This window comes from Sprattus sprattus, assembly GCF_963457725.1.
Source record: "Sprattus sprattus genome assembly, chromosome: 2".
Classification (NCBI taxonomy): Eukaryota; Metazoa; Chordata; class Actinopteri; order Clupeiformes; family Clupeidae; genus Sprattus; species Sprattus sprattus.
The window spans coordinates 71,133,714-71,153,632 of record NC_137921.1 but is presented as its reverse complement, the minus strand read 5'-3'; the positions used below and the strand labels follow the sequence as shown (position 1 = coordinate 71,153,632).

The 19,919-nt window shown below is 40.0% G+C and overlaps 1 protein-coding gene across 1 annotated transcript; it reads left to right on the top strand.

Annotated features, from left to right (window-relative positions):
* Positions 1-10,824: 10,824 nt before the first annotated feature.
* LOC308382874 (lysophosphatidylserine lipase ABHD12-like) lies at positions 10,825-16,729 on the top strand (the record flags this gene model as incomplete). Its single annotated transcript, XM_080860395.1, has 11 exons — positions 10,825-10,843; positions 11,295-11,400; positions 11,608-11,727; positions 12,057-12,087; positions 12,169-12,214; positions 12,501-12,630; positions 12,848-12,878; positions 13,278-13,466; positions 15,898-15,980; positions 16,099-16,177; positions 16,601-16,729. The coding sequence occupies 11 exons, from the start codon at positions 10,825-10,827 to the stop codon at positions 16,727-16,729; spliced, it is 963 nt and encodes a 320-aa protein (XP_080716521.1).
* Between the last annotated feature and the right edge of the window lie 3,190 nt (positions 16,730-19,919).

The following is a 19,919-nucleotide window of genomic DNA, read 5'->3' as shown; positions in this document are numbered from 1 at the left end:
GAAAACGCTGTTTGGCCAAGAGGCTATTTTGAGGGTTGGAAAGGCTGGCAGAAATGGCTGATTCCGCCCGGGGGGATGGCTAAACTCCGAAACTTCATTAAATCAGAAACTTAAAATCTGTGCTGAGGCCTGGAATTTTGAAAATGGGCATGGCGAAACATTCTCCTCTGACAGAGGGGTGTTGTAGGGCGAGTGGTTGGGCATTTTCAAATAGTTCTGACTAGCAACAATTATGTTTCAAAGAAAGTATTTGTTTGGAACAACAGAATAAGCACTACAGTTTCTCCCAGAACCCAGATATTGTGATCTTCTTCCATTGTTATTATCCTCTGACGCATTCAGTTTAAATGAATTGCTCAACAATGCTATCGGTCAGCCAAACCTTTCATTAATTGACTTCACTTTCATTAATTACATCCTTTGATCACACCTTTACTGCCCACCTTATGCTTGTGCAACAGCGCACATTCGGTGCAGTTTCTGCCAGCCGTTATCGTCCTCAAAATAGAGGCCTTAGTATGTACTACACACACTCACACACATAGTACAATTATACCTAGTTCACGTTCATAAGGTTAGTTAAGAGGGCAGTGTTAAAGTCTGATGAATAAGTCCATCTGTCTAAGAAGAACATCTGAAAATATTAATGTGTGGTAACTGCCTGTTTGTTTTTCTCCATTGCAGACAGTTTGTTTATTCATTGAACATTTGAAGGAAGCATCATGGTTTGGAGTCATCAGTCAAGATTATGGCATGGACTGTATTTTTTGTATTATGACAACTTACCATTTGTAGCCTAACCAATGAAATGTTAAAAGAAAAGTTAAAATCTAACATTTAATAAAAAAACAAACAAACAGAATGTATGTTTTTTAATTATTTTATTTTTTTACTTACTTGATCAAAGCTCTTGTTTAAAAACATTTCCGTTATAGGTTACTATGCTGTAATCACTGCCATAGAAACCTTGCCCTGTAGTTGGTTGTTAAGGGTTAGAACTCCGATGACGTAGTCTTTCTGCTTAAGCCGACTTGATCTGTGTAGAAAACAGTACAAATTAGGTAGTTCTACATGAACATGCATTTGTATCCCTTATGTCAGTGAATATAAAAAGACTTAAAATGATTTAATCAAACAAAAATGTACCCTGCTATCTAATAGCATTCCAAACATCAAAATGAAGAATCCCTTAGAAAGAAAAATGTGGTTAAACTATATATAGGAACCTTATTTCAGGTCAATAATATAATATGAAGTAATAATTCAGGACAGGGCAACACTCTGGAAATATTGCATAAAGCAATATTGTATATCCATGTATATTTCTGGAATCTTGAATGATTTGAATATCACGCTTGAAGCTCTTTCATTTTGCCATCATTTATTATTTACCTTATTTGACTTAAGTCTAAACTCAGTGTTGCTGCTGTACTCCCCACCACCTTCGATCCGATCAGATGGTACACCAGACACCGTGGCATATGGTTTACACGAGTACTGTACAGACGCTAAAGACACCTTGGTATATGGTCCATACAATACTGTACAGATGATCAAGCCAAAATAAATATAGGCACACTGAAATCAAATAATGCAGTTAACCACCAATATGAGTTGGTTTTAAAATATTTTTTTGATAATAGAAATGACTGTTCCAAAATGGTACCTGTAATGAGTTTAACACTGTGAAAATAATGTGGAGTCCTGCTGCTCCAGGCAAAGCCTTGATGCCTATGCCGAATCCCGGGGTAAGACCAAAAAGGGGGTTAAGATGGTGACACATCTCGCGATGACCACAAGAACATGTTTGTCGTTATTCTGTATCGTGTTTCCAACACCGCTTTTCAACATTTTGAACAGGACTATAATCATCACCAGAAAGTTTATGACTTTGATGGTCAGTGCTGGAATCACAAAAGCAAGAAGTGCTTTAGTCGTATCCCAGTTGAGCCAACAGACATTTTTCTCTCTGATGTAACCTCCACCTCCAGCAGTTGCTGAGGTGAGTGTGAGAGAAGTGAGTTGAGTGTGAATAAAGATTTGCTCTATCCCATGTTGTTTTTTACCTGATGGATTAAAGGGACTCGAATGTGAACGAGGGAGGGAGATCCATTCTTTCCTGGCAGTTACTGTGCGCTTCACTAACTTCTAGGCAAACTAAATGCTTTCCCATGTGCAGGCCGCACCTGCGTATTAACCTCTTACGCTTACATACATGGTTTGTACAACAACACGTTGTAGTCAGTGATGTGGCGAGAATAGGATCTCACTACACATTTTCTTTCAATCAGAAGACCAGAGGCAGGATGTAGAAATCTGGAGGTTTATTATTGTAATCAATAAGCTACAATAAGGAGATGGTCCATGGATTAGCTCGATCTCATTGTATGAATGGTCTGCAGGCCATTTTAAGGCCTGTCAATTGTGGGGTGTGTTCTATCTGGTTGTCTGCCAAAACCAATCAGAAATAACTATTCCCTCTTCTCTAACTTCTCTGAAACCTCCTTGGTGTGTGTGTGTCGTGACAGGCACCCCCCGGGACCCCCTCCTTTCTTGGAATGTGCCTGTGTAGTAACTTTATTGCTCCCTCTAACATCAGTGAATGTGTGTGGCTAAGTCACTGTTTCCCAACTAGTCTGCCTTCCCTAAGTGAGACTTTCATACAGATGAGTTAATCCATGTTCATCTAAACATAAAATAGATCCCACATATCCCCCCTATGTGTCTAATTGACACACAAAATATTTTATGTTATCATAGAAAGTACACACTATCCATACACTTGCAGAAATAAAAGCCCATCCTAACGTCTACACAGCAAAAACCCAATAGCTAACCTTATTTTAAACATCTGTAAATTTAAATTATCAATACGTGTTCATACGAAATTCCATTACACTCCAATATAACATATTATTGTTCCTCCAGATTAACACACATTCAACAATTATGAAAGACCATCGGGTCAGTCCCGAATGGTTAAGGCACATAATATGATATACAACATGTGAAAGCATATAAAAAGAAAAAAACATAGATCTTGTGACAACACATACTTATACTCCAATAACTTTTCTAAGAGGCATATAACTGTCCGTATCCCGTATCTTACAGACACAATTAGAATAAGTACCAAAATCTTTCATTTTCTAAAACACTTCATCATTCAAAAAATCATTATAGCAATAAAATCGAATCATCCCCAGACAATTTTCCTGGAGAAGTCTTCTTACGCAGAACGTTAACTACTCTAACATTACCGAACCCCCCTATGTATACAACATATGTGATCCCATTATATAAAACTACAGCGCACTAACCACCATCCCATCAGTCTATGAATTGTCCAGTGTATGTATTCAGTGTATATTGTATAACTACCGGTGTGCGAAGTCTTCAGCTTCTGTAAGCCGTCGAAGGGCAGAGGTTATGGCTGAGTTTTCACTCACGACCATCCCGCTGGCAAGGCAGGGCCAGCACTTAACCCTGACGCGTTATTTGTTTTTTAATTTTTAATCCAGGACATGTGGTCTGGTCACCCAGTTCCCACACATCACCGTTGCAATCAGGTTTGCCTCCTGACCCATCTTGTTCTGAGCTGCACAATACCTGTAACATTTCCAAAGCCTTATCTTTTGCACATGACATTGTTAAACCAACTTTATTATCGTCCAAATAATCAAACATCACAATCATTTAAGTGAACCTAGAGGCTATTGCCCTTACTGCAAGGAAATTAAAACAGGGAAGACCACAACACACCACTGCTATGACCATGTTATGTGCTGCATCAGTTCCCTTCCCTGATAAAAAGCATCCATTCACTGCAGCATTTCCATGACCTAACAGCACCTCGCCCAGGTCGAGCTGCTGCAACAGAATGCTCCCCATTTTAACCCTGATACTATAAATTGAGGTAGTCCCACCACCTTGTATTCCTGAAATTTTACAAAAAGTTAGTACAATATTACACATTAGAACCTTGACTTCTCACCACCATTGGCTGGAAGCTCTTTTTGTTTAAAACCTTCACCTATACCCAGTCTGCTGACTGGACCAGTCCATATGAGTCCACCTGTGTATATGTAATCTCAAAAAATTAGAAACAACAGATACACATCATTTCCACACACCCTCTAAACATGCTCTAAAAGTGTGTTATATGATTGCCAACATTTGCAGTACGTTTATTTCATGCTTCTCATTAATTCTTTATTGTTATGCTAAAATCATTGCTGTAATGCTAAAAATATAATAATGTCACATACTAAAAATATACTTACCCTCTCTCAGTTTTGGTCCTGTCCTCAAACATTCCTCAATCCATCATATGAATCCATTCATATCTCCCATACCTTTTCATATCTATGTAGTACATAACTACCTATACAATTACACCTTCCATTGTAAAATATTACCCAAAAGTTTTATTGGTACTCCTTTTCTCTGATTAAAGATGCTACAAACATAGCATTATGCAAATTTTATTTTCCAAAACTTCCCATAGCCTAAATAAAATGACCAAAAGCCCATGAATCTAATTTTCTGTAACCTCCCCCCTTACACACTTAGACCTAAAAGTGTGTGCGCATAAACAAGGCAGATAACATGTATGGAATTACCATGTGGCCACAATAGTAAGTCCATAATTTACCAAGCCTGCATTTTAACCCACTTTGAAATACACTTGGTCTATTCCCCTGACCTAATGTCATCACATATATACACAATATCATTGACTACTAAGCTTGACTATAACTGAATTACTGAGGACACTGTTTTACAAGACATCCTGCACACGTGGCTTATCAAAACATAAAAGCTGACCCCCCTTAGTCACATAATAATAACAAAAGGACTTATACTGGTGTTCACAATTTGTATACTACATCAACCCTACTCATACCAAGATATATCACTAGTAAACTTAAACCTAACAGGGCATTGCATTCCTTCCTCATGCCCATCACACACTGAAAGTACAATTATCCATAGTATACCTTCCTTTGAAGCCATTTCTCTTCCTCAACCAAAATCACTTATCGTAGATATTACAGCCAAGCCTGTAAGAGACACTTAAAACCACATATTTACATACACTTTTGAGGAGTTAACACAAAACCAAAACAATTCCTCATGCAGATCTTTAAATATAAGCCATTTGACTCCATACTCAAACTGGCCTGCTTCTAAGTTTCACTGACGCATGCGCAGGGGAACCCCTTCTCTCTGTCATTCTCCACCCAACTCTATAACTAAGAACACTGATAAGAGAAACTTTCCATACTCTACTCTTTTTCTTCTTCTCTATTTTGCCACTGTATATGTCCGTTTTAACATGTCTATCTTTCAAAACATAAATGGATATCCGGTTAAATCTGTTAGTGTTGGTGTTGAGCTTAATCTAATCTTTTAAATCCTCAACAATCCTATCTAAACAATATCTATATAACATATTGTAGCTATACACTGCAAAAAATGTATAATTTACCCTTAACCTATGTATTTCTGGTGTAACAACAGTCTGAAGGACCATATTATCACCTGCAGCGTAGTTCTCTATCAGCTTGGTTTAATAACATATGTGGTGTGGGAAGTGCTTGAAGAATCATGGTGAGGCGTGGTGTCTGATTAGTCAAAGAAAATCCATCCGAGGTACACTCAATTTCAACTCCCATACAGCAAAACACATAGTGCCCTAACAGATTAATAAGAGTATGATTTTAAATCAATATAGGCATCCTTACTTTCTTCCAACTCACTTCAATTGACACTAGAGCTGTTAAATTCCCCAAGCCGCTTTAAAACTGCATACCCCCGTACAGGGAAACTAGACCCCCGGTTTCACCCATTCATGGCTGAGCTTTTCCTCGTCCTACCACATTGTACCTCTAGGTGCACATTCTTGAGAAAAGTCCTTGTTGTGTGCGAGGTCATGTCGGAGGCCTTTTAACCTGCCACCTCCCTTCACCCCCTCTCCCTCTGCCTTTTCCTCTGAATTTCATCTGAGGAGGCCCTTTCCTCTGAGGGTTGCTGCCACTGTTGAGATGGCTGTGTCCAGTTCGATTGTTCATAGGCTGAGGGTGCCATAAACCTGTTGGGGAGGGGGTTTCTGTGGGGGATATTGAGCAGACACTGGTCCAGTCCCAGACCCAGTGCAGGGGCTTGAGCTGTCTCTCAGCTGTCCCTTTCACATAGTCCAGTTCGGTTTGAATTCAGATCTTAGGCTTAGATCCAAGCAAGATGTTTTCTTTCCATCTCACTCTCCAGACGAGTTATATTGGAGCACTTTCTTGCAAAATGGGTAGTCCTAGAGGTCAGCCCAGCCACAACTTGATGTCCCCAAAGTTGCTAATTTGTATGTGTGCAGACCTTTCTTTTATCCTTTCTATCTACACTTCCCTCAAAACCTATTTTCTATTCAGCTGTTATAAAGCATTGTTTTGCTTTTTCTGATTCTTCCCCTGAGTTACTGCCTCTCTGTCCTTACTCTATTCTTGAATTCTCTCAACACTTTCCCTAATGGACTTTGTGCTGTCTCTTTCACTGCTGTTTTAAACCTTAATGGGAGCACTAGTGTTAACAAATCTGGCTGTGGACCTTTGTCCTTTTCCACCTCACTACTAAAATTACCCAAAAGTGCATCAATTACTCTTTATTTTAAGTTGCACTGTTTTCTTGTCTTGATTTCCACTACGTGTCCCCTTTTCTGGACTGATTCTGACACCCAGACATGTCCACGCCTCATCCTGCATTCTCCTCAAACTTCTTAATTGCCTTATCATTGTATCAAACATCTCATGTCCTAATCCTACTTTCCTAACTTTAATCAGTGAAACCTGCCCTCTTATTGCTTGTGTTACATGATCATTCAATTCAGTATACCTTCTCTCTATCTCACCCCAAAATGACATTCCTCCTTGGGACCCCTGTGCCCGTCCATCGTCTAATTCTGTCAATACTATGTCAACCCCCATGACCTTGTCTCCACACCTCTCTCTTTCCTGTGTTTCCTGCCTTCTCTTTGCCTCTCGTTTCTGACAAACCCTCTTCTGGTCATCTCTTTATAAATAACCATAATTCTTTTCACCTTCCTGTGTCTCTTCTGCCAAACATACTGGTGGGGATGGAGTCCCCTCTGACCTCACCTCCTCTCCACTGTTTACATTTTCAACATCTTTATGACTGGCATAGTCGGCAGATGGCTCTGCGCATCGCTTTCTCAGTGTTGGCACCCTGACCTCACAAACATCTGCTGGTGATATCTCAATACTTATCTCCCCTTCTTGCTAATGTCAGTGATACTCCAAAATGTTCCTCTTCTCCTCAGCTTTCTCCTTTGTTAACTTTATAAATTCCTTCAAAGTCTGCAGTATCACATTTGCTTATGACTAATACAATACAACTACCTCCTGTAAAAGTGTATTTGGTTCTATGTCTAACAAAGGCATTTCTAAATTCAAACAATATCACAACACTATATCTAATCTGACTTTCCTCTCACCCCCTCTCCTTCTACATACGAACGTGTGTGTGAGGCCACAGTCCTCTGTGACCCCTGAGCTAACAGCCCCCACCTTTGTGCTTTTCTGTCCCTGTCTTTCTATTCCAAACAAATCTGTTATCAGCAAGGTTTTCTTAACAATCAATCACAATGGTTTGTTTAAAAAGTCAAAGTTACTTGTTAACGATGTCACGTCTTATAATCAAACTACAGCACATCGGGCAATGTTAGTCATGATGGCACTCAGTACTTTTGCGCAAATAATTGGTCTACACATACACAACACAATTCCTACTTCCACTTTTCCCAATTCAAAGTCTTATGTAATCACACAACTTCCCTGCTAATCAAAAACTATTTCAAGACACAAGGGCTTACATCTATTTCTGATTCAATAATACAACTCCTACTTTACATCTGTCTTACACATGCTCTACATAAAGAAATCTCCTTTTTATCTATGTTTGTCAAAGCATGTATTTTCCAATCAATTGTTCCTTCAAACCATTTCCAAACCTTTTCAATCTCCTAACTTACTTTAACACACAAGAACAACGATAATCAAGTAATTCACAATTTCACAACTTATGCAATGACACGTTTTGCCAGTCACAACTTATCCAAAAGATAACTCTCCACGTCTGTTTTTCACACACTATGTAAAAATTGAAGAATCAACATGAATGTTTTGAACTGAATGTGTCTTGCATATGTCGGAGATTTCTCATTCATTCATTTACCCAGCATCCACATCAAACTAGAAGCATTTAGAATAACTAGAAATCTCAAAATGAAACTTCTTATAATTCACTGAACTTTTTATCAGGAATGTAAACAATCCTTCAGTGAATTTATAATGCTCCTTATTAATCACTGCAATTATTAGGTACTTTAATTTTCACGACCTGCAGTGATATCACAGAATTTTCAATCAATCACTCTTTTTCACTCATACACTTTGTGTGTTCTCCACCTCTCAGCTATTGGATGTAATCAACCTCTTTCAGTTTAAGTGTTTCACAGATCAAATATCACAATACTTTACAAAGCTTATATTTCCTGAAAAATAAAACAAGTTCAGCATATCCCACATCAACCAATGATTTTGAACAACAAATCCACTTTTCTCCAGCTTACGCACCCACACAATTACTGATTACCAATATCAGTATTTGATAACAGACCAAACATTAAACACAACTCAATGAGCCATTTTACAGGTCCTCTAATGTTTAAGAGAAACTTTCACTCAACAAACTCCACAAGGTTAGACAGAACTCTCCCTTGTACATAAAACAAACTCCACAAGGTTAGCCAAAACTCTCCCTTGTACATAAAACAAACTCCACAAGGTTAGCCAAAACTCTCCCTTGTACATAAAACAAACTCCACAAGGTTAGCCAAAACTCTCCCTTGTACATAAAACAAACTCCACAAGGTTAGCCAAAACTCTCCCTTGTACATAAAACAAACTCCACAAGGTTAGCCAAAACTCTCCCTTGTACATAAAACAAACTCCACAAGGTTAGCCAAAACTCTCCCTTGTACATAAAACAAACTTGCACAAACGAGGTGTACTCCCCTCTGTGCCTGGACAAACAACCAGACAATTTCTCGATTTGTCTACCAATCTCCTATTGGTTTCCGGACGCGCTATTCCACATAAATATAAAACAAAAACCTTCCTGCATAAATAGTTCCCTAACACATGCAAATATAATTCCCATGCAAAAATGATTACCCAACAGTTTCTTACCACAGATCTGCAAACTGGTTCTATTTTAACCTGAACAGTTTTACCACAGACCTGCAAACTGGCTTTTACCCCCAAATAAAACCCTTTTTCCTAATACACTCCAGATCTACACATTCAGCCTCTGGCGAGTTCTTGCCTGAAGGACTTTTGTCCGGCTTCTCTCGTGCTGAGTATTCTAATTGACTTATTCAACCAGACTAATATTAAAACTTGCTTACCATTTTTTTTAAGAAAGGTGCCTTCTGGTTGAATTCATCAATCGGTTTACTCGCACCCCGGAGCTCGGTCCTTTGTCAGGTCCCTTCTTGGTCAGCCAATTATGATGTGGCGAGAATAGGATCTCACTACACATTTTCTTTCAATCAGAAGACCAGAGGCAGGATGTAGAAATCTGGAGGTTTATTATTGTAATCAATAAGCTACAATAAGGAGATGGTCCATGGATTAGCTCGATCTCATTGTATGAATGGTCTGCAGGCCATTTTAAGGCCTGTCAATTGTGGGGTGTGTTCTATCTGGTTGTCTGCCAAAACCAATCAGAAATAACTATTCCCTCTTCTCTAACTTCTCTGAAACCTCCTTGGTGTGTGTGTGTCGTGACAGGCACCCCCCGGGACCCCCTCCTTTCTTGGAATGTGCCTGTGTAGTAACTTTATTGCTCCCTCTAACATCAGTGAATGTGTGTGGCTAAGTCACTGTTTCCCAACTAGTCTGCCTTCCCTAAGTGAGACTTTCATACAGATGAGTTAATCCATGTTCATCTAAACATAAAATAGATCCCACATCAGCCTAGAAGTCATTTGTAAATTAATTGCTTGTCTTTCCATACAGGGTAGGCCGAGTTGGACGTCCAGCAGGTCGCAGCGAGATGTAGATTATTTGGTGATTATGGTATGAATAGCGTTACTGAGTGTACAACAGTTTACTTAAAGATGGATAACAATGGTGAAACAAACGCCCAAATAATATGCAGAAATATGCTCTTGCCAAATGCTTAAAGTGACAAAATATACATTGACCTCAAAACAAATGATTTGATTGGCCACAAGGGCGGGCTGAATAAGGAAGTAGCAGCTAGCAAACATGGTTTCGTTGAGGCGTGAAGTTACAGCCCAGGCTCTATCATCGCCGCATTTAGGTTTGTGCCCTGTAAAGAATTAATATTGGTGTGCTCTAATGATTCGTGTAATGTCTGAATTGTACCCCTCATGGATTTAGTGTCCTGATGTTTGCTTTGACCAGTTGGCTACCTCCCCCCTGCGGAACCCACTGTGAACTTTCCTCCCGTGCGCAAAACCAAACACATAACCTTCCGAGCTTCCGATAGGTTACAACGGGAATACATTTGAACTTTCTCCTATAAACGAAACGAAATTGGATGTTTGAATCATCTCAAAAAAAGCCGGGCCAAAGACATCAGCCCGCATATTTGTAAAAGACCTTTCAAGAGTACCCTTACAACACGAGACGTTGGACTTCGGTAGCAATATGCGAAAAAGACCAGACCGACTTCACACATCTACAGATGAAAAGCAGCCATGCGTAGTTCATCAGGAAACAAATCATGGGAAAGTGCGAGAAAGGTAAACTAGTGTAAAATCTGCTGACCTTTTACCGGCTATAGCAGTAGCTTCAATGAGTAGCTTCATGAACATGTTTCAGTGACTGCTCGCGCGTAGCCTAGATGCCGTTGACAGCTTTATTTAATGATGGAGCTTGGCATGTATTACAAACGTATGTTTTGTATTTACTGTCATTACCCTGTAAGTACACGTAACGCTCATTCCTCCAGGTGGCGCGTAAAGAAATTGATGTGGCTTCTGGTGGATCTTGGTATTCTGTATTTGTGCATACCATTTGCAGTGCGACTTTTTCCTGGAATCCTGTACCACGCAGTTTTCTCTCATGTCGGTAAGATATGACACTGAAATGACACAACAATTTTTCAAACTAGCCTACTTGACTTATGTTCTTAGGCAACAACGCCAAGGCTACTTTTTTTGACATGTCGTATACACTGACGTTTTTCTATAGCCAGAGTTCCTTTCTTCACCGACCTCAGTCGTCCCGCAGATCTTGCTCTCAATCACACGGTTAACCTCTACCTGTCATCGGAGGAGGGGATAACGCTGGGTGTCTGGTATGTAATAAGCCAGGTGATCATCCATGTAAGACCGAATGTGGCAGCATTGCCTTTTGTAAGACGTTTCAAACGTGGACTTGATTTACAAGCTCTTGTTATTAGGCAAAATCACGTAGCCTTTCAATGTAACATTCTGAAAATCATGTGATCATAATTTTAATTTGGTGTTATTTCACAATTCATTCATTCATTGTTTGTAATCAGGCATACAGTTCCAGACTCCCTATGGCAGGAAGCTCAGGGGAAGGATCTGGGATGGTACCAGCAGGCCTTACAAAATGGAGCTCCAGTCATCATCTATCTGCATGGCAATGGAGGCACAAGGTGAGGAACTGCATGAGCTATGACCAATAAATGATTTGATGAGACCACAGTGCCTTATATCCACGTGTGAAAAAAAGTTCTGAAATTGCTGCTTTGCAAATAATGAAGGAATGACAGAAGCTTAAAGCAGTTTGATCCATTCTGGTGGTTTGAAGTGTAATATTGAGTGCCAGCTATTTTTGTGCCATGTGGTATTGCCACTTATCCAAAGGGTAAAAAAAAGTGTTCAGTTTAGTTCAGTTTCAATTTAGAACAAAGCTGATTGTGAACATTCTGTACATTGTGGGAATGTGCTTTTCTCCTTTGCTGTCAACGTATCTTTGGAAAAGAGGTGCCAGTCACAGAGTTGGACTACTGAATGTAAGTAACTTTTTTGTTGTCTTAAAATCAGCATAACAATCAATTCAATAATGCTGTATTCAGTATTCTGTTTTATTGCAGGTTTTGAGTGCTGCTGGCTTCCATGTCTTGTCCCTGGACTACAGAGGTCGGTTGAACTATACTGGGGAACACCAGTTATGCACTGTGTTACTATGCACTACCTTTTTCTTCCAAAAGGTCTTTCAGAAATAAAAGGAGTATAATTTGTCTTGAACGACAGATCACTATATTTATAAGAATGCTTATTTTTGATATGAATACTATTTTGCAGACCTCTGTGTGAGCAACATGTGTCCTGATCACTAACTGTGTTCACATCTGAATAGGGTTTGGAGATTCCTCTGTGTGAGCAACATGTGTCCTGATCACTAACTGTGTTCACATCTGAATAGGGTTTGGAGATTCCTCCGGTGAACCGACTGAAGCGGGCCTGACTACTGATGCCCTGTATTTATACCAGTGGGTTAAAGCACGCAGTGGGAGCAGCCTGGTGATAATGTGGGGGCATTCACTGGGCACAGGGTGAGTGTGGGGGCATTCACTGGGCACAGGGTGAGTGGGTGATAATGTGGGGGCATTCACTGGGCACAGGGTGAGTGGGTGATAATGTGGGGGCATTCACTGGGCACAGGGTGAGTATGGGGGCATTCACTGGGTACAGGGTGAGTGGGTGAGTGTGGGGGCATTCACTGGGTACAGGGTGAGTGGGTGATAATGTGGGGGCATTCACTGGGCACAGGGTGAGTGTGGGGGCATTCACTGGGTACAGGGTGAGTGGGTGATAATGTGGGGTCATTCACTGGGCACAGGGTGAGTGGGTGATAATGTGGGGGCATTCACAGGGCACAGGGTGAGTGGGTGATAATGTGGGGGCATTCACTGGGCACAGGGTGAGTGGGTGATAATGTGGGGGCATTCACTGGGCACAGGGTGAGTGTGGGGGCATTCACTGGGTGCAGGGTGAGTGGGTGATAATGTGGGGTCATTCACTGGGCACAGGGTGAGTGGGTGATAATGTGGGGGCATTCACAGGGTACAGGGTGAGTGTGGGGGCATTCATTGGGCACAGGGTGAGTGTGGGGGCATTCACTGGGCACAGGGTGAGTGTGGGGGCATTCACTGGGCACAGGGTGAGTGGGTGATAATGTGGGGGCATTCACTGGGCACAGGGTGAGTGTGGGGGCATTCACTGGGCACAGGGTGAGTGTGGGGGCATTCACTGGGCACAGGGTGAGTGTGGGGGCATTCACTGGGCACAGGGTGAGTGGGTGAGTGTGGGGGCATTCACTGGGCACAGGGTGAGTGTGGGGGCATTCACTGGACACAGGGTGAGTGTGGGGGCATTCACTGGGCACAGGGTGAGTGTGGGGGCATTCACTGGGCACAGGGTGAGTGGGTGATAGTGTGGGGGCATTCACTGGGCACAGGACGAGTGGGGGGGCATTCACTGGGCACAGGGTGAGTGGGTGATAATGTGGGGGTATTCACTGGGCACAGGGTGAGTGGGGGGGCATTCACTGGGTACAGGGTGAGTGGGTGAGTGTGGGGGCATTCACTGGGCACAGGGTGAGTGTGGGGGCATTCGCTGGGCACAGGGTGAGTAACTAACCCTAACCCTAGTGGTCCTCACACAGATTCAAAGGGCTGCTAAAGGGCTGGTTATGGGTAATACAAATTGTGCCCCGCTTTTATTTCTTTTTATTCACATTAACCTGACCTCTCATGTCTGTCACTTTAACATTACAACACACTCGACAGAGTACACATAGTAAATACAATGGTAATGCTTTGCTTATTAATTATTATACTAAGTAGTTACTGAGTGAGCTTTGAACTCATAGTTTTATCATTTGGCAAGGGATTGCAATGTCAGAGTCACTGATAATGTACTCTAGGTGAAATAAAATTGTATACTTTACTTACTCCCACAGAGTAACCACTAACACTGCATTGGAACTACAACAACAAGGTAAACTCTCTACGTATGGGTTTTAAAAACCTTTTTGTATTTATGTTTATGTGTTTGTATATTCCTTGAACTGAAAGAGAGCAAAAATAACTGTGAATATCATTTTGTGGGATATTTCAAAATTATATTTTATGTTTGTTTGTCTGTTTATTTAAGATACAAATAAATGATTTTCTACACATGAAAAGCGGCAGAGTAATCTTGAGATGACAAGATATTTTAATACCCTAATACCCTAGTAGTCCTACATTTCATTGAGTAGGTTTCATTGACATGTAGGTGTATGGAAGTTCACTTGAGAATCAATTGTCATTAACGTAATGATATTGAGTTATCATACTGCAATAAGCTTCTAACTTATGTAAAATACATACAGTATTTTCATACAGCGTCCCAAATGGGGTGTGAATGACAGCGTTCTAACCAGAATGTAACTGTTTTGCCAGGGGTCACTGTTGATTGTGTCATACTAGAGGGAGCGTTCTCAAACATAAGGCAAGCGGCAGCCAACCATCCATTTGCCAGGGTAGGCACTTTACATTTACATGACAAACTTGATCCACAGATCCCTTTTTCTTAAAACATGCTTCTTATCTAGACATGAGCCTACTGAGAATTCAGCTTTTTACTTTGGTGTTATTGGAGCTTTATCAGGTAAAGTTGGTGAAAAGGAAAGATGCTTTTGCTATTGGTCGGGGACATCCCACATCAGACAATCCTGACATGTTTTATTTCTGGGCTTTTTATGCCTTTAGTTGGATAGGACAGTTGAAGATATGACAGCAAGTGAGGCGGAGAAGAGGTAGGGAGAGGCCAGACTTGAGGACATCAGGCCAGACTTGGGCCCAATCTCAATACTTCCCCTTACCCCTTATCTTACCCCTTACCCTCGAAGTTGCGCGTTCATGTGAGAGCTAGTGGTGTCTCAATACCCAATTTGATCAAGATTAAGGGGTAAGGTTGAGGGGTGTATGGCCCTTGTTTTTAAGATTATCGTTGAGCTCACTTGCTCCTCCAAGGGCTATCCCAGAGCACACAGCGAACCCAGCTCGGGAATTAAAAAAAAAAAATGGCTGCTTGAAGCGAGGAATATTTTACATGAATAAAGCTATCTACACAACTTTTTATATGTTTATAATGACTCGGTTTGATCTGAAATGAACGACACGAACGATGCATAGTATTGTAGGTCTTAACTGAAGCTTTCAAACGGTAGTTTTAGGTTACAATTAGCGCGTATGCCACCACTTCATTGGGTTATATGGTAGCTTTCTAGCTAGATGCTAAATACACTAAATGTAAGTATTTTTGGCTTATAATTAATTTAAAAATGACGACAGTCTTGTTTCGTGCTCTACACAGTTGTGTACATATATATTTGCAACCATGTTCTTCATTTAAACGTTTTTTTAATCGCTAGTTTCATAGCTCATACAGTCACGCATGACGTTCCCGAAACCGAGTCGCGTCTCATTTCATAGGGGAAAGATCTCAGCCCTTGGCCCTTACACTTGCAAGTGCTAGGGTTAAGACAAAGACAAAGACAAAGCAAAAGGGGCAAGGGGAAGAATCGAGATTCGGCCTTAGTCTTGGTTTGGTTTGTCCTTGCTGTTTGCCAGCTGCATGATGACCACCATTCTGTGCTAGTGTTTCGAGTCTTGAAATGATGCACATCACTGTTCCCTGTCTAATTACTATCCAGTACAGTCTAAAGAAGCATTCTATTGTGTGGATGATTTTTTATTAATACATTTTCCAATTAATGAATTGAAAGTAATAATGTAACCAATTAATATAATCATATTTTTGTCAACTGGCAGATCTTTTGGAAATTCCCCTATTTTGAATATTTTTTCCTGGACACAATATCAGAGAACGAAATGGTCTTCGCCAATGATGAAAAGTAAGTATGTTACATAGGTGGAAGAGAAATATGTAGATTTTCAGACACTGATAAGAACATAATTTTCCCTAATATTCCCAATATTATATTGCTAAAGTATCCTCCCCTTATTTCTTAGTGTAAGTAAGCTGAGGACTCCTCTACTGATTCTTCATGCTGAAGATGATCACATTGTGCCATTTCACATGGCTCAGGAGGTAATATCAACCAGAGCAACTGTGTGTGTGTGTGTGTGTGTGTGTGTGTGTGTGTGTGTGTGTGTGTGGGTGTATGTATGTGTGTGTGTGTGTGTGTGTGTGTGTGTGTGTGTGTGTGTGTGTGTGTGGGTGTGTGTTTGTGTGTGTGTGTGTGTGTGTGTGTGTGGGTGGGTGTGGGTGTGGGTGTGTGCAAATGGTTGGTGAGGTAATATGAAAAATAGACATTGGGGCCCAAGTCCACATGCCACCAACTTCTTCAGATTGTGGCAAGTCATTGAGTTTATCATCAGATGTTCTGAAACACATAACAAGTCATCTGACTTATTATCAGATGTTCTGAAACTCATAGTTTGAATATGTGTGAGTCTCAATATCTGTTATTTGACTGAGCAGTTATCAACATAATTATGTTCCTCCAAACAGCTGTTTGAGATTGCACGGAATTCACAAAACTCAGATGGGAGCGTCAGGATAGTTCCTTTTGAAGGTTCCCATGGATACAAGCATAATGGGCTCTACCAGGATCCTCAACTCCCTGACATTATTAAGTGAGAAAATATTAGTATATGTGCTCTTTCTTTCTCTGTCTGTCTCTCTCACTCACTCACACACAGTCATAAACACATACATAGTCACCAACATATACATATTTACACAAATGTCAGTTATCAGCTCCTTAGGCAAATTGCTTCCAACATGCCTAGTGTCGCAAATGTTGATGTCATGAGTTAGTCAATAATCCTAATCCAAATTTTAGAAATACAAAGATTTGACATAAACTTTTTGTCAAATTCAGCGAATTGCTCCTTGCGGTTCCCGAGGTGTCCGTTCAGTGTTTGCGGTCAAAGACAGTGTGGTGTTCGTACAGTCCTGCCTCGGTAAACATAGTGGCTTGGACAGAGACATAAACAGCCCCAGCCAGACAACACAAGGGAAGGGAGGGATGTCATTGGCTAATCTGTCTTTGTGCAGGTCAGGTGCGGTGGTCTAAATCTAGGACCTGATTAATAATGCTACAGATATGTTCTACTTGTAGTCTATTAACTTCAGACTGTTATTTGGCCACAAAGGTAGTCTTTTAGAGCTTCCCAAAGGTAGTCTTCCCAAAGGTAGTCTTTGAGAGCTTCCCAAAATGTGCCCTTTGATACTTCACCTGTGTTCAATCTGGAATGTTATAGAGTCCGTGAAGGACTTGTTATTAAAGTGCCATGCAGGCATATTTTTTTCATGCTAGCTGCGTACTACTGCATACGTATGCTGCTAATACATTGCACCAGCTTTTCTCCTTTAGTACAGAAAGTCCAAACATGGTGTAGTAACCGCAGCAGCTAAACCACTTTTGAACTTCTGTTTAGCTGCAGCTCCCCTTTAGAACTTAAAAGGTCAAACACATTTTAAATGCATGTTTACATATTGGTATGAACTTAACCTTTCGATACAACAGAAAAAGAAATTGGACCCAAAATGCAAAGGCTTAGGTTAACCTCATCCTTAGGTATCCTAGTGGGTTTCTTTGAATTTACATTTGAAGATAGGTGTCAGCACACCTGTAATAACCCCTACCCGCTGTCAACACACCTGTAATAACCCTTACCCGCTGTCAGAGTTCAAGGCCCATGGAATGTCATTGTGAATCTCTGCCCCAAACACATTTAGCTAAAGCAGTGTGAATTGTAAGAAAAGAAGAGGGAATATACGATATTTTATTGAAAATGCTGTTGATCCAAATCAAACATTCAATGGATCAAATTACAATTTATAGATGCAAGCATATTGCATTCCTTATAATATAGAATGAATATAAAAGGAACAATAAAAGCAGTTAGTCCATAGAATTGGATTTATTATAATGATAATGTTAGTATATTACTGTATCTCAGTTATTTGAGTAACAGAGCTGATAAGCTATTGAGGCATGTGGCCTATTCATGGGCTACATCACACGTTGTTCACTATAAAAGCTTGGAAACAGAGCATTTGTTTGAAACACTTGTTGCGAAAAGCATCCTTAGTTGGATCACTGCTTTGATCCAGTATACTGTATCTGACTGTTAAGTACAGCTAACGTTAATGATACAGTTTTGACTCTATCATAGGCCTACTGTACTGACAGCTGATGCTTGCTGCACAGACAGAAATGTTGATAAAGCCTAAAATTGTTCAAAATTTGTAGACAAGGTTAATGTCAATTAAACAAGAGAGATAAAAGTAGTTTGCATATAGAAGAAAAGTGAATGTGTATATGTGTCACATAAAATACATGAAATAATTTACATGTACTATGTAATACTGGAATTGAATTGTCATGTGTTACAGTAGTGAAAGAGCATTGTGTAAAGTTTTATCAGTGAAGCTTATCGACTCTTATATTAATGTATGGTACTTCCTGTTTGTTTTCTCCATTGCAGGCAGTTTGTCTATTCACTGAACGGTTGAAGGAAGCGTCATTATATGAAGTTGGCACTAAAAAAGTATTTTTTTTGTGTAAAGCTGGCAAACACATTGCTGTATTTATGACTGTATTACACAATCCCAAATAAAAAATAGTTTAGACATATTTTAGCCATATTTTTGCTTCTCTTTGGTTCAGGTGTTTTGTTATATTTAGATTATTATACAAAGTGACTGATTAAACATGTATTCAGAAGAGATAGATGAACTCAAAGTATTGTGCTCATACATAGTAAGTTTCCAAATTATGTTTATAAATCATATTCTTCCATAGTTCTGAAAGACTTTGTGTAGCTATTGCTACACAAAGCTCTTAATTAGTGTAGCAACTTATCTTACACAACCTTTTAACACTTAGGTACCAGTGCTCAATAACAGCGCTTTAAGGTTTTCATTCAGTGTTCACAAAGGAGTCAGTGACAATGTAAGTGCCTGAAGTCCCAGATCCTGAGTTGACAGCATGGGTGCCTGTTACATTGTACACATCTGAAAAAGAAATACATTGATTTCAAAATGAGAATTGTAAAGAAATATTGATTATAGTCAGAATTGTAACACTAAATCATGGCTTTGTCAAATGGCTTGAGACTGATACGCAATTTATAGAGGAAGGTAATTAACTTACTTCTACCTCGAATCCCTCTGAAGAAATCAAGGATGTTTGATGAAGCCCCAGCACTTGTGCTCTAATGAATGAAGTGTTCAGTGTTAAGAGAGGAATCGGATTGAAATGACTTTAAGGAATTACTATATGCTTTTGTGTCAGATCCCCTGGCTATGGAATCACAACTGCTACATAGTTTAAATTTTATTTCCCTGAGGAGCAATTTTTTTAAGAGATCTTGTAGCTTCAAAGTGTATTCAAAATTGAACAGGGCAATTTTCCACTGGAGGCACTAAATATCTCATTGGGAAATTAAGTGAAGGCACCTCACTTTAGCCATGACATCAAACACACACTGACATGCATAGTTATGGATAACTATGTCATACTGAGTCCACAACTGCATATCAAGTTTGTGATGTCTGGCACGTGCTTACTGTGGTACTGTTTACTATTATTTATTAGCAGTGTTTGTGGGGCAGATAGGTAATGGGGAATCACATCTATGGAGAGTAAATATAAAACTACAGTTAATTAACATTGGGCTGAACTTTCACAAACCTAGGAGTAATTTCTTTGGTGGATTTGATCATGTGTAGTACTGGGCTACTGGCAGTGTTTTTTTTTTTCTTCGTTCTTTCTTTTTTTCTCTCACACAATCAGTGAGCATAACATATTATTATATCA